Source organism: Salmo salar, chromosome ssa10 (genome assembly GCF_905237065.1).
Source record: "Salmo salar chromosome ssa10, Ssal_v3.1, whole genome shotgun sequence".
Classification (NCBI taxonomy): domain Eukaryota; kingdom Metazoa; phylum Chordata; class Actinopteri; order Salmoniformes; family Salmonidae; genus Salmo; species Salmo salar.
In genome coordinates, this window is record NC_059451.1 from 58,329,060 (window position 1) to 58,342,399 (window position 13,340).

The window sequence follows — 13,340 nt, forward strand, 5'->3', positions numbered from 1 at the left end:
TAGTGGGTTTGCAGTGGGCTGTATAGTGGGTTGTATAGTGGGCTGTATAGTGGGTTGTATAGTGGGTTTGCAGTTGGCTGTATAGTGGGCTGTATAGTGGGTTTGCAGTGGGCTGTATAGTGGGCTGTATAGTGCGTTGTATAGTGGGCTGTATAGTGTGATGCCAGTTGGTTTGCAGTGGGCTGTAAAGTGGGCTGTATAGTGGGCTGTATAGTGGGTTGTATAGTGGGTTTGCAGTGGGCTATATAGTGGGCTGTATAGTGGGTTTGCAGTGGGCTGTATAGTGGGCTGTATAGTGGGTTTGCAGTGGCCTGTATAGTGGGTTTGCAGTGGGCTGTATAGTGGGCTGTATAGTGGGTTGTATAGTGGGGCTGTATAGTGTGATGCCAATTGGTTTGCAGTGGGCTGTATAGTGGGCTGTATAGTGGGTTGTATAGTGGGTTTGCAGTGGGCTGTATACTGGGCTGTATAGTGGGTTTGCAGTGGGCTGTATAGTGGGCTGTTTAGTGGGTTTGCAGTGGGTTGTATAGTGGGCTGTATAGTGGGTTGTATAGTGGGCTGTGTAGTGGGCTGTATAGTGGACTGTATAGTGGGCAGTGTGATGCAACAGACATGTCTGTCTACTAAACCTCCAGGGAATCTGGTGTAAATGTCAGACTAAGGCACGAGGGAGGGAGGGAGGGAGTGAGGGAGGGGGGAGGGGGGAGGGAGGGAGGGAGGGGGGAGGGGGTTTCGGGAGGGAGGGGGGGAAAGGGAGGGAGTGTGAGGAGGGGTGTTTTGCGTGATATATATATCCTAGCAACTGAGGGAGAGTGATACCCCTGTCCAGCTGCTTCTGTGGATTGGTCAGTGAGCTGTCACAAGCCCCGCCTCTTCACTGATGAGCTGAAGATAAAAAAAATACCCCAAAAAATCTGAACATCCTCCAAACGTTCTTCACTGCTGTGCACTTCACCCTCTCTGCAATTAACTCAGTCCTGGATTCATTTATTCTATTTATTCAACTAGTCCATGTGGCGATCACTAATACATGTGTTGATGTGATCTACTGACAGCATTGAAGAGTTGAAACAAGAGAAAAGAGAAAAGTTTAAAATGAATTGTCCTTACTCCACAGCTGTGCAGTACTGCCCCGAGCTCCCCTTTCATCGGTAAGTAGCTAGCTAACAACTGGTGTGCTGTGAGTGGTGTGTTATAATAGCATTTAGCCATGTTACTGTCAAAAGATCCGGACCACTTGAACTTCACATAACCAACATAGTTATTATCCAATGTAAGCATGAAACACTGGGCTATCCACATGGGAGTGATAATCTAAGGCAACCATCTATTGGGAGGCAGGGGTAGCCTAGTGGTTAGAGGGGGGAGGCAGGGGTAGCCTAGTGGTTAGAGGGTGGGGCAGGTAGCCTAGTGGTTAGAGGGGGGAAGCAGGTGTAGCCTAGTGGTTAGAGGGGGGAGGCAGGTAGCCTAGTAGTTAGAGGGGGGGAGGCAGGTAGCCTAGTGGTTAGAGGGGGGAGGCAGGTAGCCTAGTGGTTAGAGGGGGGAGGCAGGTAGTCTAGTGGTTAGAGGGGAGAGGCAGGTAGCCTAGTGGTTAGAGGGGGGAGGCGGGTAGCCTAGTGGTTAGAGGGGGGAGGCAGGTAGCCTAGTGTTTAGGAGGCAGGTAGCCTAGTGGTTAGAGGGGGGGCGGCAGGTAGCCTAGTGGTTAGAGGGGGGAGGCAGGTAGCCTGGTGGTTAGAGGGGGAGGCAGGTAGCCTAGTGGTTAGAGGAGGAGGTAGGTAGCCTAGTGGTTAGAGGGGGAGGCAGGGGTAGCCTAGTGGGTAGAGGGGGGAGGCAAGTAGCCTAGTGGTTAGAGGGGAGAGGTAGGTAGCCTAGTGGTTAGAGGGGGGAGGCGGGTAGCCTAGTGGTTAGAGGGGGGAGGCAGGTAGCCTAGTGGTTAGAGGGGGGAGGCAGGTAGCCTAGTGGTTAGAGGGGGAGGCAGGTAGCCTAGTGGTTAGAGGGGGGAGGCAGGTAGCCTAGTGGTTAGAGGGGGAGGCGGGTAGCCTAGTAGTTAGAGGGGGAGGCGGGTAGCCTAGTGGTTAGAGGGGGGAGGTGGGTAGCCTAGTGGTTAGATGGGGAGGAGGGTAGCCTAGTGGTTCGAGGGGGAGGCGGGTAGCCTAGTGGTTCGAGGGGGGAGGCAGGTAGCCTAGTGGTTAGAGGGGGAGGCAGGTAGCCTAGTGGTTAGAGGGGGGAGGCAGGTAGCCTAGTGGTTAGAGGGGGGGAGGCGGGTAGCCTAGTAGTTAGAGGGGGAGGCGGGTAGCCTAGTGGTTAGAGGGGGAGGTGGGTAGCCTAGTGGTTAGATGGGGAGGAGGGTAGCCTAGTGGTTCGAGGGGGAGGCGGGTAGCCTAGTGGTTCGAGGGGGGAGGCAGGTAGCCTAGTGGTTAGAGGGGGAGGCAGGTAGCCTAGTGGTTAGAGGGGGGAGGCAGGTAGCCTAGTGGTTAGAGGGGGGAGGCAGGTGTAGCCTAGTGGTTAGAGGGGGAGGCAGGTGTAGCCTAGTGGTTAGAGGGGGAGACAGGGGTAGCCTAGTGGTTAGAGGGGGGAAGCAAGTAGCCTAGTGGTTAGAGGGGGGAGGTAGGTAGCCTAGTGGTTAGAGGGGGGAGGCGGGAGGCGGGTAGCCTACTGATTAGAGGGGGGAGGCAGGTAGCCTAGTGGTTAGAGGGGGGAGGTAGGTAGCCTAGTGGTTAGAGGGGGGAGGCGGGTAGCCTAGTGGTTAGAGGGGAGAGGTAGGTAGCCTAGTGGTTAGAGGGGGGAGGCAGGTAGCCTAGTGGTTAGAGGGGGGAGGCAGGGTAGCCTAGTGGTTAGAGGGGGGAGGCAGGTAGCCTAGTGGTTAGAGCGTTAGACTTGTAACCAAAAGGTTGCAAGATTGAATCCCCGAGCTGACAAGGTACCAATCTGTTGTTCTGCCTCCTGAACAAGGCAGTTAACCCACTGTTCCTAGGCCGTCGTTGAAAATAAGAATTTGTTCTTAACTGACTTGCCTGGTTAAATAAAAGGTTCAATTAAAAATAAAACAAATATACCAAATATCGTGGCCCTTGGCACTTTTGACATTATGGATGTACGGATTCCCGTCTCTAGTATCACATTGACTGGCTCAGTGTTCACATGAAACATGGTGCTATCCACAAGAGAGTAATAATCTATGGAAACTCTCTGTTTTGGCATCACTGCTCTTCGCATGTATTCATCGTAGCCAACCGTTTATATATACAATTTACAACATTTCCAGATAGAGGAGAACGAAAGTAGACATGGTCTCAGACAGACTCTCAGTCGATGGGTCAGAGACGGTTGGATTGTCGAACCAGACCAGGGATAGGAAGTCTGTTGCTGGGTCAGAGACGGTTGGTTTGGTTGACTAGACCAGGGATAGGAGGTCTGTTGCTGGGTCAGAGACGGTTGGTTTGGTTGACTAGACCAGGGATAGGATGTCTGTTGCTGGGTCAGAGACGGTTGGTTTGGTTGACTAGAACAGGGATAGGAGGTCTGTTGCTGGGTCAAGCAGGCAGAGGGAGTCTGTCGCTGGGTCAGAGACGGTTGGTTTGGTTGACTAGACCAGGGATAGGAGGTCTGTTGCTGGGTCAGAGACGGTTCTCCGACTAGGGTGTCTGGAGGTGCAAACAGACGTTGAAACAGTTGTGTCTGGATTTTCAGCTGCCAGCCCGGTCTGGTCTGATATTTATAGGTGTGGCGTACATATGGCAACAATGTCACCGCAGATTACAAGAGCAGAGCGCAAGGCAGAGTCTAGAGTGAAGGCAGAGTCTACAGTGAACGCAGATTGTAGAGTGTTGGTAGAGTCTAGGGTGAAGGTAGAGTCTAGAACGAAGGCAGAGTCTAGAGTGAAGGTAGAGTCTAGAGCGAAGGCAGAGTCTAGAGCGAAGGCAGAGCGAAGGCAGAGTCTAGAGCGAAGGCAGAGTCTAGAGCGAAGGCAGAGTCTAGAGCGAAGGCAGAGTCTAGAGCGAAGGCAGAGTCTAGAGCTAAGGCAGAGTCTAGAGCGAAGGCAGAGTCTAGAGCGAAGGCAGAGTCTAGAGCGAAGGCAGAGTCTAGAGCGAAGGCAGAGTCTAGAACGAAGGCAGAGTTAGGACGAAGGCAGAGTCTAGAGTGAGAACAGAGTCTAGAGTGAGAACAGAGTCTAGAGTGAAGGCAGAGTTAGGAGTGAAGGCAGAGTCTAGAGTGAAGGCAGAGTCTAGAGTGAAGGCAGAGTCTAGAGTGAAGGCAGAGTCTAGAGTGAAGGCAGAGTCTAGAGTGAAGGCAGAGTCTAGAGTGAAGGCAGAGTCTAGAGTGAAGGCAGAGTTAGGAGTGAAGGCAGAGTCTAGAGCTCTTTGTCGAACTGTGGGGGGATCCTGGATGGTTGGTGGCCTGGCCGTCGGGAGCTTGGGCTGGTGACCGAGAGGTCGCTGGTTCGGGTCCCTGACTTGGTGGGAGATCTGTTGATGTAACCCTGGTGCAAGGCGCTTGACCCTTGTTGCTCCTGTGGGTCTCTCTGGATGGGAGCGTGTGCTAGATGACTGAATGTAATGTGCATGTTGAGCGGCTTCACTGCAGGTAGATTGTATGTTTAAAAAATGTAATGAAAAATGTTATTAAATAAAAAAAATATGACAGCTCAAAGTGACCTCCAAAAATATGACAGCTCAAAGTCTACGGAGAGTCATGCAGTATTCAAATCCTCTCCTCCAACTGGAATCTTGCCTTTCCAAGAAGCCTGTTCTGAGTGTTGATAACAAAAGAAAAAGTAAATCAAATAAATGACACGTTTCACACTTAATTGAACTTAAAATATTGGATATAATGTATAATAAATAAATGTAACATCTGGTATTATTTAAACAGTGTTATGTTCTATTTAAATGTGGTTCAAGTGATACTTGTAGACAGACAGGTGGGATGTAAGGGGAGCAGTCTGGTAAACTGTTGGATTAAACTCACAGCCTGACCTTTAACCTTAAACCTTTTGAGACAGTTTACAAACACAGCCTCTACCTTGCGGGTATTGAGAAGCATTACTATAGCTGTATGAGGGCTTTGGCTGGAGAAAACAGAAAACTCACTCTAATTGAACTAAAGGTACCACTAAGATTATGTCAGATTCTGGCTGATACACAAACAATAACCTGGAAAGATGAATGGATAAAAAGCTTTCTCTAAATGTCAATGCACCTGAAATCCTGCAACGCCCTCAGCCGAAACATCAAACATTCAAAGCATCAATACAGGAATAGGATTGAATCCTCCTACACCAGTTCTGACGTTCGTCGGATGTGGCAGGGCTTGCAAACTATTACAGACTACAAAGGGAATCCCAGCTGCGAGCTGCCCAGTGACGCGAGCCGACCAGATGAGCTAAATACCTTTTATGCTCGCTTCGAGGCAAGGAATACTGAAAAATGCATGAGAGCGCAAGCTGTTCTTGATGACTGTGTGATTACGCCCATCGTAGCCAATGTGAGCAAGACCTTTAACAGGTCAACATTCACAAAGCCGTGGGGCCAGACGGATTACCTGGACTTGTACTCAAAGCATGCACGGACCAACAGGCAAGTGTCTTCACTGATATTTTCAACCTCTCCCTGACCGAGTATGTAATACCTTCATTTTCAAGCAGACCACCATAGTCCCTGTGCACAAGAAAGCGAAGGTACTGTAACCTGCCTAAATGATTACCGCCCCGTAGCACTCACGTTGCTAGCGATGAAGAGCTTTGAAAGACTGGTCATGGCTCACATCAACAGCATCCTTCCGGAAACCCTAGAGCCACTCCAATTCGCATACCGCCCCAACAGATCCACAGATGATGCAATCTCAATCGCACTCCACATTGCCCTTTCTCACCTGGACAAAAGGAACGCCTATGTGAGACTGCTGTTCATTGACTACAGCTCAGCGTTCAACACAACAGTGCCCACAAAGCTCATCACTAAGCTAAGGACCCTGGGACTAAACACCTCCCTCTGCAACTGGATCCTGGACTTCCTGACGGGACGCCCCCAGGTGGTAAGGGTATGCAACAACACATCTGCTACACTGATCCTCAACACTGGGGCCCCTCAGAGATGTGTGCTTAGTCCCCTCCTGTACTCCCTGTTCACCCATGACAGCGTGGCCAAGCACAACTCCAACACCATCAGTAAGTTTGCTCTCAACACAACAGTGGTAGGCCTGATATCCGACAACGATGAGACCGCCTATAAGGAACAGGTCAGAGTCCTGGCAGTGTGGTGCCAGAACAACAACCTCTCCCTCAATGTGAGCAAGACAAAGGAGCTGATCGTGGACTACAGGAAAAGGAGGGCCGAACAGGTCCCCATCGACGGGGCTGTAGTGGAGCGGGTCGAGAGTTTCAAGTTCCTTGTTGTCTAAATCACCAACAAACTATTATTGTCCAAACACACCAAGACAGTTGTGAAGACGGCACAACAAAACCTATTCCCTCTCAGGAGACTGAAAAAATTTGGCACGGGTCCCCATATCCTCAAAAAGTTCTACAGCTGCACCATCGAAAGCATCCTGACCGGTTGCGTCACCGCCTGGTATGGCAACTGCTCGGCATTTGACCTTATGCGCTACAGAGGGTAGAGCGTACGGCCCAGTACATCACTGGGGCCAAGTTTCCTGCCATCCAGGACCTGGAATCTAGACAGTGTCAGAGGAAGGCCCAAAAAATTGTCAAAGACTCCAGTCACAAGTTGGCTGTGGATCCTCTGGGTGGTGGAACATTCTTGATACGCACAAGAAACTATTGCGTTCGAAAACCCCAGTTAGGCTATGTCATGGAAAGAGCAGGTGTTCCTAATGTTCTGTCCTCTCAGCGTATATGTATTATAAGACATGTTAGGAAACCTTTTTCGCATCAAGGTAGTACATTATGTACTGAGATGCTCATTTACAAGTTTTCCTTTTTACCATTCCACTTCCTGGATGACGGATGAGAGGGAGAGGGAGAGGGGGGGTGGATGAGGGATGAAAGGGAGGAGGGAGAGGAGGGCTGCCAGACGAGAGGGTGAAGAGCTTGAGGTCTTTAAAGGTGTGATTAATGATGACACACGAGAAGACCCCAGATCGGCTGATGTGTTTGTTTTGATCGCATTTTCATCGGTGGATGTGGCCGACCTAGTACGAGACAATAGTTCCAGCTCTGTTTAGTGGTGACCTCTGAACTCTGGCCTAGTACTCAGTCTTCAGTCTGGGCTGCTGAGGGGCCGTGAAGGGGGCCCGGAGGCTGAAGGGGCCCCAGCCTGTCTGTCTGCCTGTCTGTCTTTAGGTGGGGGGCTGGAGGGGACAGGCCTGTCTTGTTTGTCTGTCTTTAGGTGGGGGCTGAAGGGGCCCCAGCCTGTCTATCTGTCTGTAGGTGAATGCTGAACAGCCTTCCCCTCAGGGCAGAAAGAATAAATAACTCTCTAAGTAAAAAGACATCAGTCACTGGGATAAACTCCTTTCTAAACCCCCAACAACAGTCTAGCTAACCGCAGACCGAACTCTGGCTGGGGTTATTAGAAGAGAAAAACCTATCTGTCTACACAGGGCCCAGCCTGTCTATCTGTCTACACAGGGCCCAGCCTGTCTATCTGTCTACACAGGGCCCAGCCTGTCTATCTGTCTACACAGGGCCCAGCCTGTCTATCTGTCTAAACAGGGCCCAATATTCAAAACATATTTTTTTTGCATGAGCAGAAATAGTCTCTTCATGGATTCATGAATAATAAATCATCAAAACACTGCAATTACTATAAAACAAATTTAATTGAATGAGACATGGCAACCAAATTATGGCAAATTAACACTATTACTACAATACACTACAGTTCCGTTCACAGCTTCATTCAGATGGCCTCACTAGAAGGACAGTTCAGTTCACTCCTTCATTCAGATGGCCTCACTAGAAGGACAGTTCACTCCTTCATTCAGATGGCTTCACTAGGACAGTTCACTCCTTCATTCAGATGGCCTCACTAGAAGGACAGTTCAGTTCACTCCTTCATTCAGATGTCCTCACTAGAAGGACAGTTCACTCCTTCATTCAGATGGCCTCACTAGGACAGTTCACTCCTTCATTCAGATGGCCTCACTAGAAGGACAGTTCAGTTCACTCCTTCATTCAGATGCCCTCACTAGAAGGACAGTTCACTCCTTCATTCAGATGGCCTCACTAGGACAGTTCACTCCTTCATTCAGATGGCCTCACTAGAAGGACAGTTCAGTTCACTCCTTCATTCAGATGGCCTCACTAGAAGGACAGTTCAGTTCACTCCTTCATTCAGATGGCCTCACTAGAAGGACAGTTCACTCCTTCATTCAGATGGCCTCACTAGAAGGACAGTTCACTCCTTCATTCAGATGGCCTCACTAGGACAGTTCAGTTCACTCCTTCATTCAGATGGCCTCACTAGGACAGTTCAGTTCACTCCTTCATTCAGATGGCCTCACTAGAAGGACAGTTCAGTTCACTCCTTCATTCAGATGGCCTCACTAGGACAGTTCAGTTCACTCCTTCATTCAGATGGCCTCACTAGGACAGTTCAGTTCACTCCTTCATTCAGATGGCCTCACTAGGACAGTTCAGTTCATCCAAGCAATGCTTTTCTATGTCATGGTGGAATCTTTAGCATGTCTTTCTGCCATATTTAAAGTGAATTGAAATTGCTATTCTATATCCCCCCTGAGCACATTTCATGCCCCCCACCGCGATCAAGAACCTGGGGTGCATCCCAAATTGCACCCTACTCCCTGTATCGTGCAATACTTTTTTACCCCAGCCCTATGGGCCCTGGTCAAAAGTAGTGCACGACAAACAGGAATTAGGCTGCTCTTTGGGACGCCGCTCTGACTATAAACCTGCTGTTATTTGTCCGTGTAGCAGTAAATCAACAGCCTTTACATGGCTCACATTTAGAAACGTCTGGGATGCCAATTGAAATGGGATAGGTTGTACTGGGAGCTTGTGGATGGATGTGAAGGGTTGTGTGTCTGGCAGCCTACTACCACTGGGTGCTGGTTAAGGTTATTAGGTTGCTGGTTGGTTGGTTCCCACTTTTATGTCTAAATCCTAATTTGCACCTTATATAGATCATAATTTATTTTACCAGCCCTGTGCCCTACGTCCATGTTCTTCAATAAACCTCCGTCCCAGTCTGATGATGTCACACTCCAGAATGTCTACTGAGTTCTCCAGTCTCATAGACGTATATCCTTAATAACAGTCTCTACAGCCATGTTCTCCAGTCTCAGAGACTTATATCCTTAACAGTCTCTACAGCCATGTTCTCCAGTCTCAGAGACTTATATCCTTAACAGTCTCTACAGCCATGTTCTCTAGTCTCAGAGACTTATATCCTTAACAGTCTCTACAGCCATGTTCTCCAGTCTCAGAGACGTATATCCTTAATAACAGTCTCTACATCCATGTTCTCCAGTCTCAGAGACGTATATCCTTAATAACAGTCTCTACAGCCATGTTCTCCACTCTCAGAGACGTATATCCTTAATAACAGTCTCTACAGCCATGTTCTCCAGTCTCAGAGACGTATATCCTTAATAACAGTCTCTACAGCCATGTTCTCCAGTCTCAGAGACGTATATCCTTAATAACAGTCTCTACAGCCATGTTCTCCAGTCTCAGAGACGTATATCCTTAATAACAGTCTCTACAGCCATGTTCTCCAGTCTCAGAGACGTATATCCTTAATAACAGTCTCTACAGCCATGTTCTCCAGTCTCAGAGACGTATATCCCTAATAACAGTCTCTACAGCCATGTTCTCCAGTCTCAGAGACGTATATCCTTAATAACAGTCTCTACAGCCATGTTCTCCAGTCTCAGAGACGTATATCCCTAATAACAGTCTCTACAGACATGTTCTCCAGTCTCAGAGACGTATATCCTTAATAACAGTCTCTACAGCCATGTTCTCCAGTCTCAGAGACGTATATCCCTAATAACAGTCTCTACAGACATGTTCTCCAGTCTCAGAGACGTATATCCTTAATAACAGTCTCTACAGCCATGTTCTCCAGTCTCAGAGACGTATATCCTTAATAACAGTCTCTACAGACATGTTCTCCAGTCTCAGAGACTTATATCAGTAATAACCTTTTACTGCAGTGGGCTAAATCGAAGTCACACAGAGTGTTTCTTGGTAGTCTTGAACAAATCTACTTTGAAACAAAAAAACACCTCACACACACCTGGTTATGGGCTTTAATAAAGAAGACACCTTTCCCATGTCAGATATAGAGTTGAAATATATAAACGAGTTTGCATCCCAATATTACGCTTTATATACAGTACCAGTCAAAAGTTTGGACATACCTACTCATTCAAGGGTTTTTCTTTTTATTTACTATTTTCTACATTGTAGAATAATAGTGAAGACATAAAAACTATGAAATAACACATATGGAATTATGTAATAACCAAAATGTGTTGAACAAATCAAAATATATTTTATATTTGAGATACTTCAAAGTAGCCACCCTTTGCCTTGATGACAGCTTTGTACACTCTTGGTATTCTCTCAACCAGCTTTATGAGGTAGTCACCTGGAATGCATTTCAATTAACAGGTGTGCCTTGTTAAAAGTACATTTGTGGAATTTCTTTCCTTCTTAATGCATTTGAGCCAATCAGTTGCGTTGTTACAAGGTAGGTGTGGTATACAGAAGATAGCCCTATTTGGTAAAAGACCAAATCCATATTATAGCAAGAACAGCTCAAATAATCAAAGAGAAACGACAGTACATCATTACCTTAGGACATGAAGGTCAGTCAATTTGGAAAATTTCAGTTGCAAAAACCATCAAGCGCTATGATGAAACTGTCTCTCATGAGGACCACCACAAGAAAGGAAGACCAAGAGTTACCTCTGCTGCAGAGGATAAGTTCATTACAGTTACCTGCACTTCAGATTGCAGCCCAAATAAATGCAAAGAAGAGATTTGCTTGGGCCAAGAAACACGAGCAATGAACATTAGACCAGTGGAAATCTGTCCTTTGTTCTGTTGAGTCCAAATTTGAGATTTTTGGTTCCAACTGCCGTGTGGGGGTGCTTTGCTGGTGACTCTGTCTGTGATTTATTTAGAATTCAAGGCACACTTAACCAGTATGGCTACCACAGCATTCTGCAGTGATATGCCATCCCATCTGGTTTGTGCTTAGTGGGACTATCATTTGTTTTTCAACAGGACAATGACCCAACACACCTCCAGGCTGTGTAAGGGCTATTTGACCAAGAAGGAGAGTGATGGAGTGCTGCATCAGATGACCTGACCTCTACAATCCCCCAACCTCAACCAAATTGAGATGGTTTGGGATGAGTCGGACCGCAGAGTGAAGGAAAAGCATCCAACAAGTGCTCAGCATATGTGGGAACTCCTTTAAGACTGTTGGAAAAGCATTCCAGGTGACTGAATTTGATTGAGAGAAAGCAAAGCTGTCATCAAGGCAAAAGGTGGCCTACATCAACAGTCTCTATAGCTCACCATGTAGCCTACATAAACAGTCTCTACAGGTCACCATGTAGTCTACATAAACAGTCTCTATATATCACCATGTAGCCTACATAAACAGTCTCTATAGATCACCATGTAGCCTACATAAACAGTCTCTACAGGTAACCATGTAGTCTACATAAACAGTCTCTATAGGTCACCATGTAGCCTACATAAACCGTCTCTACAGGTCACCATGTAGTCTACATAAACAGTCTCTATAGATCATCATGTAGCCTACATAAACAGTCTCTATAGATCACAATGTAGCCTACATAAACAGTTTCTATAGATCACAATGTAGCCTACATAAACAGTCTCTATAGATCACCATGTAGCCTACATAAACAGTGTCTACAGGTAACCATGTAGTCTACATAAACAGTCTCTATAGGTCACCATGTAGCCTACATAAACAGTCTCTACAGATCACAATGTAGCCTACATAAACAGACTCTATAGATCACAATGTAGCCTACATAAACAGTCTCTATAGGTCACTATGTAGCCTACATAAACAATCTCTATAGATCATCATGTAGCCTACATAAACAGTCTCTATACATCATCATGTAGCCTACATAAACAGTCTCTACAGGTCACCATGTAGTCTACATAAACAGTCTCTATAGATCACCATGTAGCCTACATAAACAGTCTCTATACATCATCATGTAGCCTACATAAACAGTCTCTACAGGTCACCATGTAGTCTACATAAACAGTCTCTATAGATCACCATGTAGCCTACATAAACAGTCTCTATACATCATCATGTAGCCTACATAAACAGTCTCTATAGACCACCATGTAGCCTACATAAACAGTCTCTACAGGTCACCATGTAGTCTACATAAACAGTCTCTATACATCATCATGTAGCCTACATAAACAGTCTCTATAAATCACCATGTAGTCTACATAAACAGTCTCTACAGGTAGCCTACATAAACAGTCTCTATATATCACCATGTAGACTACATCAACAGTATATACTGAAGACATATTTCCTCCACAACACAAGAGATTGAGAACTATACACGTTCTCTGTGTAAAATACAACCGGATTTAGTTTTCTTCTGTACACAACAGGTAAGTGTAAAAGTGAAGAGGATTGGATGAGAACACTGAGTGACAACTGATCTGCTAGCTAGTGTTTGGAATACGCTCATCTCCCATTTTAAGTCCCAAACGGCACCATATTCCCTATGTAGTGCACTACTTTTGTAAAGGGAGCATAGAGCTCTGTTCACTGCATAGGTAATAGGGTGCTATTTGGGAGCCGTCTCCCAGTGTGCCTCCTCTCTGCCAAATCACTATGTCTGTGGAGCGTAAAGTACACTGTTGGTTTTCTACCTTTATGGCAGGTTTGGCAGCACCTTGTTGTCTTGGTAATGCAGCTGGAGCGTACATTCACCCTGCCTTGCACAGCACCACACCTCTTTAGCGCATTCGGAGGGGGATAATTCATTGGCCAAGCCCAGGTTATGGGGAAAGGGAGAGGTATTTGATTGGCCAAGCCCAGGTTTTTGGGGAAAGGGAGAGGTATTTGATTGGCCAAGCCCAGGTTTTTGAGGAAAGGGAGAGGTATTTGATTGGCCAAGCCCAGGTTTTTGGGGAAAGGGAGAGGTATTTGATTGGCCAAGCCCAAGTTTTTGGGGAAAAGGGAGAGGTATTTGTAGCTGTGAATACAGTAAACTTTGAGCCTTTAGAAAATGAGAATAGATAGAAACCCTTCCTCATCAGTCTTGACTCAGACCTGTAGCCTGAAGTAATGGGCTGAATAGATAGACAGCAGGATTGACAGTTCATTTTAACT

The 13,340-nt window shown here is 46.9% G+C and overlaps 1 protein-coding gene across 5 annotated transcripts in view; it reads left to right on the top strand.

Annotated features, from left to right (window-relative positions):
- Window positions 1-933: 933 nt before the first annotated feature.
- LOC106576565 (tumor protein 63) overlaps window positions 934-13,340 on the top strand; it is a 175,068-nt gene continuing 162,661 nt past the window's right edge. For 4 of the 5 annotated variants that reach the window (XM_045687990.1, XM_045687993.1, XM_045687992.1 and 1 more), the window contains exon 1: window positions 934-1,151. In XM_045687990.1, coding sequence (XP_045543946.1) covers window positions 1,096-1,151 — 56 coding nt within the window. In that variant the 5' untranslated portion in view covers window positions 934-1,095. The remainder of the gene's footprint in view (window positions 1,152-13,340) is intronic. The other variant, XM_045687994.1, reaches the window with a different exon arrangement.